We start from the raw sequence: 15,599 nt of genomic DNA on the forward strand, positions 1-15,599 counted from the left end.
TTTCCCGTGCCAACATGCCGCTTCATGCAGACCTTTTTCTGCGGCTCCTAGGGAACTCTGTGATAACATCTCACTATTAGAAAACCTCTCTCACACTGCTGTCTGTCTGGAAGACAATTTTTAAGAGCACCACTGAGCTAATGAGACACTGCGGATTCATATAGTTGTTCTTTTTTCCATCATAGGACAATTCAGTTTTGTCTTTTGTTCTTTTCTTTTCTTCTGTGTGAATCGGATGGTAGGAGGCCGTCAGTGTTGAAAGCCAAAAACATGACAATCCATTTTTGAAAGAAACAAAAGGTTCACATTTGAGGAAGAGTATGCATACAAACTATGCACCACTGGTCCATACATCAGAAAGCTTTTTATTGAAAATGATCATGTATTAAAACTTGATGAAATGAAATATATCACATGATGTAATTTTTTGATTTATTGATTTGCAGGATTTTTTTACTGATTGAAGAATGAGTGTTTTATGCTGTAATAAAAAGAACAAAGGATATGCAAATGTTTCACTACAAATCTCACTGTCTGGATATGTTTCATGATTAAATTTGTGATAGTGAAAAAAATCAATAAATTAACCCTCTATGGTGCAATTTTTCAATATGGCAGCATCATTTTTCCATCACTGTAAAAGTTAACTATAACAAATGAAATAAAAATAATGAAATAAAAGGACATTTAAAGAAAACAATATAATGTTTTTAAGCCACGACATTTGATATTCTCACCCGCAGGAAGGCACATCGAAGTGCTTTATAAATTGCTTTTTTGAAGGAGAATTAACTTGTTTTTTAGGGAAATATTTAAGTATAAATAATAAAGGTGTGCAATAATTTATAAAAGAAAGACAAGAAATTATTCACACTGTAAAAAAAAATTTTTTAAAAGCATTTTACAAGACTATTTCTGTCTTTTTTACTTACAAATTATTTAATTTAAAATAATTTGTGAAATTATTTCTGAGTGAAAATTGTTTCATGTCAAATCAGTGCAAATGCTTACCATAGAGGGTTAAAAGAAAGCTGGAAGCTCTCAGGTATTTTCTTTGAGTTTTTTCTTTTCTTTTGTATTTTACAGATATTTAAGACAAACATAAAGCATACAATTTGCTGAGAAAAAAAAAAAGCTGTGACAAGCTAGATGACTCAGCTCTACTTGTTATAACTGTCAAACACCAAAAGTAAAAAAAACTGTTTATGCTAGATTGACAGATTTAAGAAACAAATTCATCCTTAAAGGGTAAAATACACACGGTTTTATAGTCACATTTATACACTATTCACAAAATTCCACATGGGATTATAAACTAAATACAATTATAAACAGCTATCTTCATATCGACATGTTCTTGATAATAATGTTTGTGTGACAGACAATTAGAGTATCAGTACAATTAATTATCCATCTGATTCTTCACTTCGAGCAGAACTGTGATCCAGATCAGTGGCTCTTGATATGGGAGAAATGTTTGGCACACACACACACTCACACATATGGAACCTGAGAAGTCCAGTTCTGATGATCAGACTGTGGCATTTCAACTGGTTCACTGTGACACACTGACATTTAGACTATAATGTGCAAACAAAAATGATTCCTTCAAATGATCTCCATATACTGTTTTAAATTATGAAAGAATCAATACAAGGTAGACTCGCATATTGTATTACTTTACCCTCATGTGCGTTTGCGTAAACATCTGTATTTACTCCTTACACATTTTCACTTTTCCAGGAACAGAGGACATGAAAGAGTTTGAAGTCACTGGCATGAATAGATGTTTGCTAGCTACATGACTGACACACTAAATTTCAGTTTCTGGCTCCGGTCCCCTTTGTCATGGTTTGTAAGTGAAATTTCCCACTATAATTAATGTTAATTAGAGCCTGGAAATGTGGATCTCTGTGGCGAGACCATGACAAAGGGTTGTTAACCGGCTGCCAGATTCACTAAATCCACCTGTCCAATGAATTATGCTCTCGTGAGACGTCACAAATTACTCTTTGAAATTATACACATCTCAATTCACACATAGATCTTTTGTGAAATGCTAAATAACTGAGAGTAATTTGTATGTAATGTCTTTGCAGAATGATTTAACCCGTTCGCACTTATCTTGACAAATGCTTCACACAATTTAGTGCTGAACAAGAGGCCACATTGCTCAATATAACAAACACATACTAACACACACATAAACCGCACAATAAAAAGGTGTTTCATGTGTAATCTATCCTCAGTAAGTCTGTGATTTATTAACTTGAGAAGTAGCGAACGATGATGTGTTCCCAATGGAACTCAAACAGTGGGATGTTTGTGGGACCGTGGGATGTTTAAAGCCAAAAACAAAAGTGTTGATCAGTTATTTTGCCATCAAACGTTGTGACTGCCATATCACAAAAGCCCAAGGCAATGCCAATAGTGTAGCCTAATGTGAAACATCTGGATTTATTTTAACTGCTTCTAAATCAAATAAAAAACACATGCTGAAAATGAGGTTGACAGTTCTTACTGTCTAGGATGGACTGGTTCTTAACCCGTGGATGCATACGGCATGTCACTGTGATAGTTGTAATCTGGGCAGATTTTCTGCACCAGTTTATAGTCAGTGCTGTAAAAGGCAATGTAGATGCATATGACTTTGAAGGGCTTCGAGCAGAGCCAGGATACGTGGCTTTGGGTGGATTCTTGGTAACACGTGTTGGACGGGTCATAGCTGCAGTGTGAAGTCTTTTTGCTGCGGTCTGTTTTCTGGTACTCGATACGACAATTGAAAGATTTCGAGTCTTTCGTCTCCAGGGTGGACTGCTGGGCGATCTCAAACTCCACCACCTTGGAAGGCGGCACCAGGCTTACAGAGACGTTCCCCAGGCCCGTGGAGTTGTGGCGGAAATAAACACTGAACGTGCCGTTGCCGTGGTCCACTATCTTGCCTGTAATGAGGAGATTTAGTTTCACAGTTTTGATGTTGGAGTTGAAGTCACCCCAGCCAAACATTTTTTTAAACTTGCCCGTTTTCACGATTGGTCTGCGTTTAGTCCTGCTCTGCGCCTCTTTGACATCTGTCTGGTTAGATAACCAGTCCCAAGAGTCCTCGATGTTTTCCAAATATGTAATCTCCCTCCTGTTGCTCTTGAACCCAAGGGATCCCCGGGCGAAAAGGCGCAGGGGGTTGAGAACGCGGGGGCTGGCGCTTTTGGGGGAGGGGTGCTCCTCATTTTCAACCTCCCCCCAGTCCACGAGGCCCACCTCTGGAATATGGACTCTTCTGCATGTGACCTTCCAACAGCACTGAAAAGCACAAACACACAAACATGAAAATCCATAATACTACTGTATATTCAACATATATAACATCTATAACCTACTTATCTAAAATTAGGATCTTTATTATACAACCATAAAGTGCAATAGTGGGAGTCCACTTTCCTTGGCCTTGGTTCCAGAATTATTGTTGTAGCAGTTCTCTCTGGTGGAGGTAAAATAGACCCACAGCTGGGTCACAGCTGTCAATGTTGTGTCTAAAATGTAAGTTGCTCAATATTACCTTCATGATTTTTTCGCTTTAACTGTTTTATAAAAGCATTATCACAGCAATACTGCTGGTATGAATATTAGCACAGCTATTATCTTCGCTCAAATCATAGCTATAATTTAGGTTGCAGTATAAAGAGGAATGATGTTAATCTTAAAAATCTTTTAATTTGTAAACAAAAATTAACAAATCATAAATAGTTCTATGTGATGCTGGTAATATATTTGTATCTTTAGTGTTTAAAAAACATCCAAATGATATGCAAAGGGTAAACATGAAATTATTTCTGCAGTACACTGCAGTGCTGATCCTATGTGCCAAATAACCTTTTTGCTCCAGGATTGAGTTCTGGTCCACTTAAGATAAAGTCTTAATAATTTGTAGAAATAAGCCAAACTAGTTTTGCTGGTAATTAGCACAGGCTGCCATCCTGAGGCACGGCTGAGAGGATCATTTGCTGAAGCAGATGTGAAAGTAGGGCTGTTTGAAATCGCACAGACGAGCAACCCTGTATTTTCTCTATAATTACTAATTTTGCTGTAAGCTTAACGGCAGCATATGAGAACTCAGTCAGGAAAGGACTACATTCATGAAGACATTTCCATCTAAAATGGTCCAGAGCATATCAGTATTTCAGAGGCTGTGCTTTATCAAATATGTAAAAATCATATGTAAACAAAATAATACTTCTGTTTATCTGTGTAAACTTTAAAATGGATGTAAAATGCTGTTGTCAAATAAAGCAACAGTTTGAGAACATCATGCACAATATTATAAATGATGCAAACAGCCAGTAATAGCCCAGTAATTGAAAATTCCCTGTATAATGTGAAATCAATGTGTCTCCCATGGATTGGGGAGTCTGTTCACATATCATTCTTCACAAAACTTAATTAAAGGGGTCATATGATGCGATTTCAATTTTTCCTTTCTCTTTGGAGTTTTACAAGCTCTTGGTGCATAAAGAAGATCTGTAAAGTAGCAAAGACTAGAGTCTCAAATCCAAAGAGATATTCTTTATAAAAGTTAAGAGTCAACCATTCCTACCTAAAACGGCTCATTCTAACACGCCCCCACATGTCTACGACACGATGTGGGAAGATTTGCATAACGCCGCCCAAATGTTCATGCAAAGAAAGAAGGCGTAACTTTTATTCTCACTGTTATTGCTGCTGCCATGTGGTGGAGATGCTGTGTTTCGTTGTGAAAGCGAAACTACTTTGTTTGGCCTTCCAAAAGAGGACACAACTAGAAATCATTGGTTAAGTTATATTTACAACACTGTTCCAAAACAGTTCAACCCAAATGTACAGATGTGTGCAGCACATTTTATGGAGGATTAGGACTGTTTCCTGAACCAGTTTGCTGGGAGACGGCACCACAGTATGGTAAGGGGCGTAACATTTCTGTTACATGCATGAGGTATTCAGCCAATCACAACGCACTGGATAGCTGGCCAATCAGCGTACACCTCGCTTTTTTAGAATGATGAGCTTTGTAAAAATCGATGCGTTTCAGAAAGGCGGGGCATAGAAGAGAAACAATAATGTATATTATATGGAAAATAATGTGTTTTTTGAACCTTAAACCGCATAAACACATTGCATTACACCAAATACACCAAATAATGTTCTTTTTAGCAACGTCATATGACCCCTTTTAGACAACACCTCCACGTAAAAACAGAGAGTGAAAGAATGCAGTGTAAATTTCCATTATGAATTTCTGAGCTGCAGGTGAAACTTTCCATCATCTTCGGAAAGTCCACTGAACAAAGATTGAAGATAACCCTCAATGTTTTTTGTCTTTGATGAAACATTTATTCACTTTGGAGTCCCCCTGGTCTTGTATGATGTTTGGTAAACTTGAGCGCTCATATCTCTGTTCTCGCTCTTGGGTGTGAGTCACTTCATTTTTCATTTTGCAGGACTCAATGACTTGACAAGGGAAGATGAATACCATTCGCACTTAGAGAAATTGTGGTGAGAGACAACTTTAGGTGAAGCAGGAAGGAGATGATAATGCTAATGTGGAAGCAGTTAAAGGATGATGAACAACTGGGGAAATTGCTATGACAAGTAGAGGGATCACAGGCAAAATAAAACGCTTTACTGCCTTGAGAGGAAAACTTAAAAGGTTGTGCTGACAATCAGTCCCAATCCTTTCCCTCTCTACCTCACTCATTCTCTCTCTCTCCTACACGTAGAGTGGCAGTAATTCTACACATATTTGTTATATGTTTGATGTCTAACTCAAGGTAAGGACTGAAGCTGTGACTTTGGTTGAGGTAAGGCATACAAGGTTTGCTGAGGGGGAAATCTAAGGACTTTAATTAAGACTTTAACTAAACTTCAGTACTGTCCTGCAGGCTAGAGTCAGAGTAATAGAAAGACATTTACCTTTCATTTTCTTTCACAAACAGCAGTTGTATACAGTACTTCCTCAAGTTCATACAAGTGTCCTAACAGATTAACCACAATTCATCACATTAATAATGATCTAGTGATACAGATAGATTTTGTTGTTATTTTAACTGTATACAATAGTTGTAATGGTAATTTTAAACCTAAACTTTATGTGTGTGTGAGTGTGTGTGTGTGTGTGTGTGTGTGTGTGTGTGTGTGTGTGTGTGTGTGTGTGTGTGTGTGTATGTGTGTGTGTGTGTGTGTATATTTATACCCTTTTAGTGCTGATGTCACAATTACATCACAGCATTAGCTGGAGGCAAAAACAAGAGATAACTGGAGGTGGCCAATACAAACCAGCACATAAATCGGCTACATAAGGAGCTTAAAATGTCATCTTGTTGTGTTGTTGAGTGTCAGAATCAATTGCAATTGTAGCGAGAGGGAACAGTGAAGGCCCATGTTATGTGTCAGGTGTGTTTTTAAGTAGTTGCATTTGCCTACAATTGCCACTGTTAGTACATATTTATAGGTATCTAAAGATTTATATGCCCTCAGTTTCTATTTACTATACACACTCGGTTTCTCTCTCTGTCAGGTGTGTCAGGCCACTCCTGTCAGATCATCCATCCATTGAGTAAGTATGTACGAGTCGGCCAATCTGGTTCCTTCCGTTAAAGTTAACATTTTCAAATAATAATCACAATCCCAGACAGTGAGTGAGACAGGATCCCGGACAGTGGGACATTACATATTAAGAAAAAATAGAATTTTTCCAGTCATTGTTAAAAAACAAGCAAACAAAGCCTGCCAGCTAGCGTTAGTGAAGCAGTCAGGGGAAACGTTCTGCTTCCACCTAAGCTCCGCCCATAAAAAAATGTTACAATGTGTACTAACTGAAAAGGGGTCTATATATATACTGTACATAAATATATTCATTTGGTCAACATATATATATATCATTGTTATGTGATTAAAAACATTTATTAAAACATTTATTGCAAATAATCGCATATGAAATATCAGAGTAACGCAATTTCGATTCTCTGTATGTATGTACTGTACATGTGGAAGAATTGACAATAAAGCAGACTTGACTTGACTTGAGATGAAATATCAGCCTCCAAATAGTCCCCCTACAGTCCACAGTAATAGATTTTACAATTGAGTTTGTATCCATATAGTATAACCAATCTATAATATAAAAAATATACATATGGTACATGTGTGTGTGTGTGTGTGTGTGTGTGTGTGTGTGTGTGTGTGTGTGTGTGTGTGTGTGTGTGTGTTCTGGTGTATATCTGGTTTATGACGACACAATTGTGTATAACATAGTATTACAACGTGAACATGGTTTTTACCATCACAAAAGTTTTTTTTTTATTTTTTACTAAACTTACGAAAGTTTTGTGTGAGGGGTAGGGTTAAGTTAAGGGGATAGAAAAAACTGTTTGTACTGTATAAAAACCATTACGACTATGGAGAGTCCCTGTAATTTTTTTATGTTTCTTAAAAGTCTCTTATATTGTCTTATAATGTCTGTAATTTGTTAACGTATTGTACAATGTGTCAGTCACCCACACCGAAAGCTGGCCTATAGTGACAGCGTCATAATATGACATCCACAAAGTGAGAAAAGAATCAGTCTAGACGTTCATCTGTAATGAGCATTATGGAGCAAGCTGTCTGCCAGTCCCTGGAGTGGACATATCTTTTACGGCTTGACATAAAGGTAATTGCCTTGGTGACCAAAACTAGCCCTCTAGAAAGTTATTAAGAAGTCAGGGACATCTCAGTGGCGGATCATGGATGAGCATGCTGTTGAAATGCGTTTGCTTCGTCTGGCAGTAGCACACCACTGATGGCTGTGATGGCTCTCCAGCCCCGGGGCATGAATCTGTTTGGATGTCAGACCTGCACCTTCTTGTCATTATCCATCCATTTCTCTTTCTTTTGCTGTCTCCCTATTTCTCAGTCTGTTTGTTCAGCATAGTAGTGCAGCTGTGATTTGTACCTTATATTGAGAAATGACTTCCTTTATATTATATTCTGCCTTTGTTTAAAGTGATAGTTCACCCCGTGGTGAAAATTATGACATTGTTTAAGGCTGAAATACATTCTGACAATTGCCCTGATTTTTGCTTGGATTTGCAGTCTGGATGAGTGAACGCTAGTTGGATAATGGGCAGTCTGAGTTAATAGATTTCACAGAAAATCTGATTTTTAGAACACATTCTTTTCAATGAGGCACACATTTTTGTATAAGCTGATTGTGTTCGGGGACCATTTAAAAGTCAGGTAGTGTGTAATCTTCATTTGTTTAGTGTATGATGCCCAGTTTTTCTCTGTAACCAGTTTCAAAATCAGGAAGTGTATGATGCGTAGTGTACTAAAATCTGTTCTGATTTTAAAAGACCTGTAGTGCATTCCAGGTTTTGCTCACCCTCATGTCATATGAAAGGATTCTTCAAATATATATATATTTGTGTTTCACAAAAAATAGCGGCATACAGGTTTGGTACGACTCACAGGTCAGTAGGACAAAATATTAATTTTTGGGGTGAATTATTCCTTTAAGCTATTATTGTTTTAATACACAATTCAAGTAGGATAACATTTTATTTCATTTCATTTTATTTCCTTTTTATTTTATTTATAGGCTTTTTTTCTTTACTGTATAGGCCAATGACGAGTAGTACACTGTGCACCTTAGTACAGTCATTAAATACACAACACACAATATCCAGGCCAAATTGTCTATTGCACTACACACATAAAAGAGCATTTGTTTTAGACAAGTCTACTATAATTCAACCAAACTGCAGTTTCTTGTTAAACATTACTGAACATGGCAGCAGCTGCCTCTTCATTACACCTGTCCAACCAACTGTTCTTCCACAAAGTCTCTGCCATTTTATTCCTATCTTTGTCTCACTCTCTCTCTCTCTCTCTCTCTCTCTCTTCATCTCCCCCACTGTTTCTCATGTGTGGTGTTACATGGCATTTCATTTGTAATGATTCACACAAAGAGCAGTTTCAAGAGAAGGCTCCAAAGGCCTGGAGGAGGCAGGTGGAGGCCTGAGTCTACACACGGCCACAGAATAGATTGCTACCCTGATGGGTGAAACAGCCACACACCCAAAACACATCACTCTTAATCAAGAGCCGGGCTGCTAACAAATGGCAGGTGTTCAGTGGAGAGGATCAAAGAGAGAAATCCTCAGCCGGGACTGATCGCTGTAGCACTGTACGCTGTGCTGCATGTCTAATGCCATATAATCCCCCCTGTCATTAGCACCTGACCCTTACAGCGCCAAACGCTCATGCATAGCTGCCTCAGTCACCGGACCCTTAAATCATGGGGTCAGAACTGTAGCCAATCAGAGGTACGGTCGCTTTCAATGACTTGCAATTAAAGTGATATAAGGCCAATGAAATGCATGCTTGCACATTTGAATGGACTTCAGTATTAAAATTTTAATTCTGAACATTTCAAAACTCATGCTCTTTAAAAAGATGAAGTAAAAAAAAGAAGGATTAGAAGACCCACACATGTGCCAGTTGTATTTCAGTACTTTCACTTTTTCTGTTTAATTTCTCTGGTAAGAGTGTCATGCGGTTATGCATCATAAATCTATAACTAAAAAGTATCTCATAAATGTGTAGATTTAATATTTTTATTAACAGCAACTAAATGCTGTAAAGCAGAGGTTCACAACCAGGGGTCCAGGGCCCACTAGGGGGCCTCATCATAATACAAAACTAACTTCAATATGACTTTATTTATGACATAACAAGTATTAAAATAAGCTAAAAAATTAAATAAAAAAATAGATGTCTTATTTTAATTCACTTAAGTCAAATTTTTCTTTCTTTATTTTTCTTTAAATTGCTCTTGAAACTTCTGTAATTATGAATATGAATAATTCAATTACATTTTAATTGAGAAACTTATGTTTATCTACTGTATGGACACTTCCAGTTTCTGTAAAAAAAAAAAAAAAAAAAAAAAAAAAACAGCAGTTTTACCAAACCAAAAAAACTGTCATTACAGCAGATGTACCAGAGAAAACTATAGGGAGGGGGGCCTTCAAATTTTGTTGTGGTTTTTTTTTATTTTATTTTTTTCTGTAGCTAACATTATCCCATTTAGTTCCTTCTTGAGGATTAAAAAATCTTAGCCCTTTTAATTAAAAAAAAGCCTGTTCTTTTTTTGTCAGTTTTCTCTGCACGCCAATCATATCTAACTATTATTATAGGACAATTAACAGGAAATTAACTAATTATTAACCAATTATTAATTATTAACCAATTATTTTTAGTCTTTGGTGTCTGCTGACATCAGATTTTGTGTGAAGCATTTTTGCCATAGGGCATGCGGTTGAAATTAACAATGAAATGAAAAAGTTAGAACGACAAATTAGATAAATGCGTTAACAGCTTTTAACATTTAATTATTAGTTAGGTGAGGAGTGATTCTTGTTCTTTTCCCCTTTAATACCTGTCGGTTCTTTGTTCCACACTCTGCTGGTGTAACTATCATCCTATCAACACCTCTACAATCCCATTATACCCATCTGTCTGATCTTTGTTCCTACAAATGTGTTTGACATTTCCTCAGCAAGAATAACAGCTATGATCACAAGTTTCACATGCAAAAACAGCACTGGAGAGAAGCTTCCTGATTGGGAGCACTTCTGATGTTCCATTTGCAACGGCACTTTGTTCACCTTCTTAATTCCCCTCTTTGCTTTGGATGAAGACCATACAAATATAAATAGTGAGAAGCACGCGTGTGATGTATGTAGCCAGCCCTTCCTATCTGTCAGCGCAGTGTTAGAACTGACAGTGCAGATGTCTTTGTTTTTTGATGAGAATGAATCCTAACTGTTTTTAGACATACCAGTCTCTTTTGAAGACAATGAAGCAGCAGCAAAAAAAAAAAAAAGAGAAGTCTTTTGGTTTCTCATAGAGATTATAGATTCCTTATTGAAGAACACTGACATCACCTAATCAAAGTGACATAATAAGGAAGTATGAATAAAAAAAATGCAGGTGAAGAAAATATTATGATGATCATGATGAAATAGCTGAAAGTATAAAAAAGAGAGAATAGAAAAATGTTTCATTCTTATGACATGATTAACAAATACTAAATCTGCAATCTTAACAGATAGTTTACCCAAAACATTCTAATTCTGTCCTCATTTACTCACCTTAATGTCGTTTCAAACCTGTATGACTTTATTTCTTTGTAACACAATATTTAGAAATATGTCTCAAGTGTTTTGTTTTTTTCACTGTCCATACAGTGAATGCTAAATACTGTCATTTGCATACTGCAAAAGAAAAAAAGTCACACAGGTTTGGAACTCTACTGACAGAGTGTAACAAAGATGTCTAAACAAAGAAATTAGTGAAGTAAATAAATGACCACAGGTTGTGGGTATATGACCATACTAATAAATAACACACAAACACAAGCCAGCCCTCGACGAACACACCGGGTCACAGAGATGCTTCACAACACATCTATCATGATAAAAAGGCTGAAATATACAGGCCTGTCCTTCAGCTCTGGAACACTCCGAAATCACAGTTTCCAGCCCATAAGTGGAAAAGCATTGATTTTATATCTCAGGTAATGGATGACACTGACATTACAACCATGACAAAAATAAAAGTCAGAACTTCAACAAATGACATCAACATAAACTGTCTGCTGTGTGAGACACACATTTAGGATTGAATTTTCAAATATTAAACCTTTCAGAGAAACTGAAAAGTGACTAATGACCCAAAATAACAACTTAAGATTTTTTTGTACTTCATTTTAATTTTTAGTTTCCTAAAGTAATAAATGAATACCAATTTATGGAAATCTATTTTAAAAATTACACCAAAAATTGCACTGCATGCTAATTTGTAGAGCCTTCATTTAAATGACTGGAGTAGTGAGAAGTCCAAAAACACTGACTTTGGTCATCATGTTTCTCTACAGTATACCTGAATGTTCTGTCTGGGTAATCTAATTGAATCCCACATGTCTGCCTTCTCTATTTATTCACAATAAACATATCTAGATCATTTATAAAAACAAAGCAAACTAAAAATGATGGTAATGTAAATGGCACCTGATCTTGAATGTTTTTCCACATTAAATAAGCAAAAATGAGAAACCACACACTACCCAACATCACTGCTTGTAGTGGTAAATGTCACAGATAACACTGTTTATGTGGGATTACTGAGGCAGGCTTCTGGAAAGCAACAATGACCCCATTATAGACACAGATACACATCACTGGCGTATAAGCGCAGCACTGATAATGCCAATCTAGAGCGAAACACTCATATTTACAGACATACTCGCTGAAACACTCATGTAATCTCTCTCGCAGGAATTTCTGGGTTACTGGACCTACAAACACATTTCACGATTCCATTTTGGCACTCCTTTTTCCTCTCATTTGGTGTCCTCAGCCCAATTCTGAGAGCCTGATGTACGTTCTGCCCTCACATGGCAAATCCAGCAAGGGCTTGATGTGAAGTCTCGGGCTGCAGCAGGTTCTGAAGAATATAAACAGCGTTTTTATTGTCCGGAGGGACGGGTGTGTGAAAGAGACGAGGGCCTTATCACAGCCCAGCAGCTCTGTAATTCGCCTCCGTGATACAGCACCAGAGCAGAAAACCCTACACGGCTGGCACAATCCAAAGACGGATTAGTTTTTCTGACATAAGCTTCCTGAAAAACTAATCAATCAGGCCATGCGGCATTATCAGAGGCAAAAGATTAAAGCGTGGCTCCTAATCCGAGCACTGTAAATTTTTAGTGAATTCTCCACCGCTAGTTTTCCTCCCGTAAATAAATAATGAAATCAAAGCTAATTGCACACAAAGACGGCAGGAAAGCTGGATGACCTCGTGATAGGGAATTCACTGCGAATCATTATTCCGGCTTTAAATTTGCTATTCATAAACCATTTAAGTCTGCGTATTCAAATGTGCATTCTGAGTAAAGATTTTGGCTGAGGCAGAGTTTCTGATGAAATAACTGTGAAGACTTCATCAAAATTAGAGACATTTATGTGGTATTCTTACTGACCGACATCATGTAAGTGTTTTTCAATCATTTGTATGATGAACAAACACCTGTGTGATGCTGGAGTCAGTTGTATGGACATTACACACCACCTTCAAACAACAAAGAGGCGCTCTGTAAAAACCTGAGCAGAGATTGATGGCTGTAATGCTTCTTATGCATGAACAAGAGCAAAGCACAACAACGAACAACAGAGGAAGTGTTAAAGAGAGCGGCGCTCTGGCAGCAAAGGCCAAATGTGCCAAACTTCAGCTATGCAGACAACAATCATTATGTGTCTGAACAATAGAGTCGTGGGGTTGTGCTCAAGTGGATTTAGTGCTGATCACATTGTTCTCTGTCCTGCTCTCAGAGGTTGACTGCAGCAGATGTCATGGAATGAATAGTTACTAGTGTAAAGGCTCTGACCCTCTTATCTCTCCCCAGGGAGCAGCACAGATGCTGGGCTACTTCTCCAGTATTTGAATCACTGTGTGTGTTAGAGACAGAGAGAGAGAGAGAGACTGTAGAGACTCTAATCCATCGGGACCCTGCCTTTGGAGGATTGTACAAAAGTGGATATACTCATAGACAGAAGCCATTCCCACAGGTACTGTTTCTCAAGAGTGCAATGGGCTGCCAAATCTTAAAAATAACTATTAACTGAAAATGTTATTTGCATGCAGTTGTGTGACACTGGTGATTTTGAAGGGATTTAGAAATTTTCTGTATTACTTTTCAGAGTAATAAAATTACTAAATTATTTTTCTCCAAAAAGCGCATATGACTTGCCTTCTAATCACAATCTACTTGTTACTAAAATAAAGCATGGCAAAAGATGAATAATGAATAATACACTAATAAACTTTAATTTGTCTCCATAAATAAAAAAAATTAATACATATATACTCAGTTGAAATGATTTATAAACTACCTGTAATATTACACTTATTTTGTTTTATCTATATAAAAAAAAAAAACATTTAAAATGTTTAAATTTATAAAGTTGGTGCATTCAAAATTAAATCCTTGCTTCAGTTAGTTTCCATATAGTCGACATGGTATTGCACATTTAAATTAAATATAGGTATATCACCTCAGCTGAAACAAATCCTTTTGAAGTCATTAAAAGTATGCTGTTATTTAATTCCAGTATCTGAATATTAATGCGACAGTATGCATGAGAAATAAAAGTTGATAAATGTGTCTTTCTGCTTTCTACAAGAAAAAGCAAATAAAAATAGATTTGAAAGACTATTGCATGACTGACTTCCCCACCAGAATTATGCTTATACTTTTATTTTATTTGAATTAAGTAGCCTAGTTTCACTAAAACAGACAAGTATAGTGTTCTACACTAAATTTGCTGGACTGGTTTAATTTTTTTAAAGTTTGAACATCATTTTTTAAACATGAAAACGGAAAGGATGGTACTCACCTTGTGCAAACAGAAAAGGAGTAAAACAGCTGAAAGAATCTGCATCTTGACTACAGAAAATGGTCTTTGACTCTTACTTGAGGTGGGAGAAGCAAATATCCAGTTCACAGGGTTTACAAGAAAGTGCCATTGCTCTCAACTACCTGAACACGAAAATGACACGAACATTAAGGCGTTAATCATAAGATTACTGTCTGAAGAGTTTAATGGCATCAGATTCCATAAAGCAAAGTGTTTGCTTACCCTTGGCAAAAGGTGTTGATCATGTTGAAAAGTGACGGTAACCAGCGGTTTATGACGGCACAGCTGGAGAGGGTCCCGGAGGCGTCAGTGATATTGATAAATGTGCTCGGGACAGGAAAGGCTGCTTTTAAAATAGGGTTTTATTGTAAAGTAGTGTCCGGGTGACTGTTCAATAGATCGACGGAACGCAGCGATGACTTACGAAACGCGCCGATCAGCGCGAAGGTGTGAAGCCTCGCAGCATTTTGCGTGATTGATGCGACTCCTCGCTCGCGCGCAGTCCGCCGTGTGTCTTCTTGTTTATGGCAGCTCTAATTAAAGTTTTATACAGCCCCAAAGTAGAGTCGATCTTTTACCAAAAGCTCAATATATTAGTTTGTTCGTCTGTAGTTTGATTTGTGAGTGTGTATGTGTGTGGTGTTGCGAATCCCTCTTTGAAGTGCTCTTCAGATTTAGCGCCTGCGAGAGACTCTCAACTGAGAGACGTCAACTTGTTAACCCATTGTGGACACGTCTTTTCTGGTCTTTATCTGAGAAGAGGGTTTCTTAAAGTCAGAATAACATGACAGCATCTCATATGTATTCGCCTATACAGTAGCTGTGTTAGTGTTTTTAAAGTTGTTTGAAGATTCCAAAAGCGTTTTGATTTGAGGTGACGAACTGGTGTCCTGCAAGCTAGATAAAACCGTCCATAGCGATTATAGCAAGTTTGTGGTCTTGTTTAATAGGTTTCTTATTTAATGAATAGCCTACTCTATGTTTCTGAAGGCTGTATAAGCTGACTCAGAAAGACTTGCTGATGCGTTTTACCCAAGGTGAAATATAGCCTTGTCTAACTAGTGCAAAACGACAGTGAAACATTACAGCTACACCCACACACAGTAAGAT

General features: G+C 37.2%; 1 protein-coding gene across 1 annotated transcript; it reads right to left on the minus strand.

The window, feature by feature from the left end:
• Nucleotides 1–197: 197 nt before the first annotated feature.
• Nucleotides 198–15,385, minus strand: nxph2a (neurexophilin 2a). Its single transcript, XM_042763483.1, has 3 exons — nt 14,712–15,385; nt 14,469–14,611; nt 198–3,300 (listed from the first exon to the last, which is right to left on the minus strand). Exons 2-3 carry the CDS (start codon nt 14,511–14,513, stop codon nt 2,542–2,544), a joined length of 804 nt encoding a protein of 267 aa, XP_042619417.1. The 5' UTR covers nt 14,514–14,611; nt 14,712–15,385; the 3' UTR covers nt 198–2,541.
• Between the last annotated feature and the right edge of the window lie 214 nt (nt 15,386–15,599).

The sequence above is a fragment of the Cyprinus carpio genome, chromosome A9 (genome assembly GCF_018340385.1).
Source record: "Cyprinus carpio isolate SPL01 chromosome A9, ASM1834038v1, whole genome shotgun sequence".
NCBI lineage: Eukaryota > Metazoa > Chordata > Actinopteri > Cypriniformes > Cyprinidae > Cyprinus > Cyprinus carpio.

Bases quoted from the DNA above. Each gene is read 5' to 3' on its own strand.
- nxph2a (XM_042763483.1), bottom strand. From the start codon at position 14,513: ATGCAGATTCTTTCAGCTGTTTTACTCCTTTTCTGTTTGCACAAG. The intron at 3,301-14,468 runs GTGAGTACCATC...TGTGCTTTTCAG, and splicing joins TCCTTTTCTGTTTGCACAAG to TGCTGTTGGAAGGTCACATG.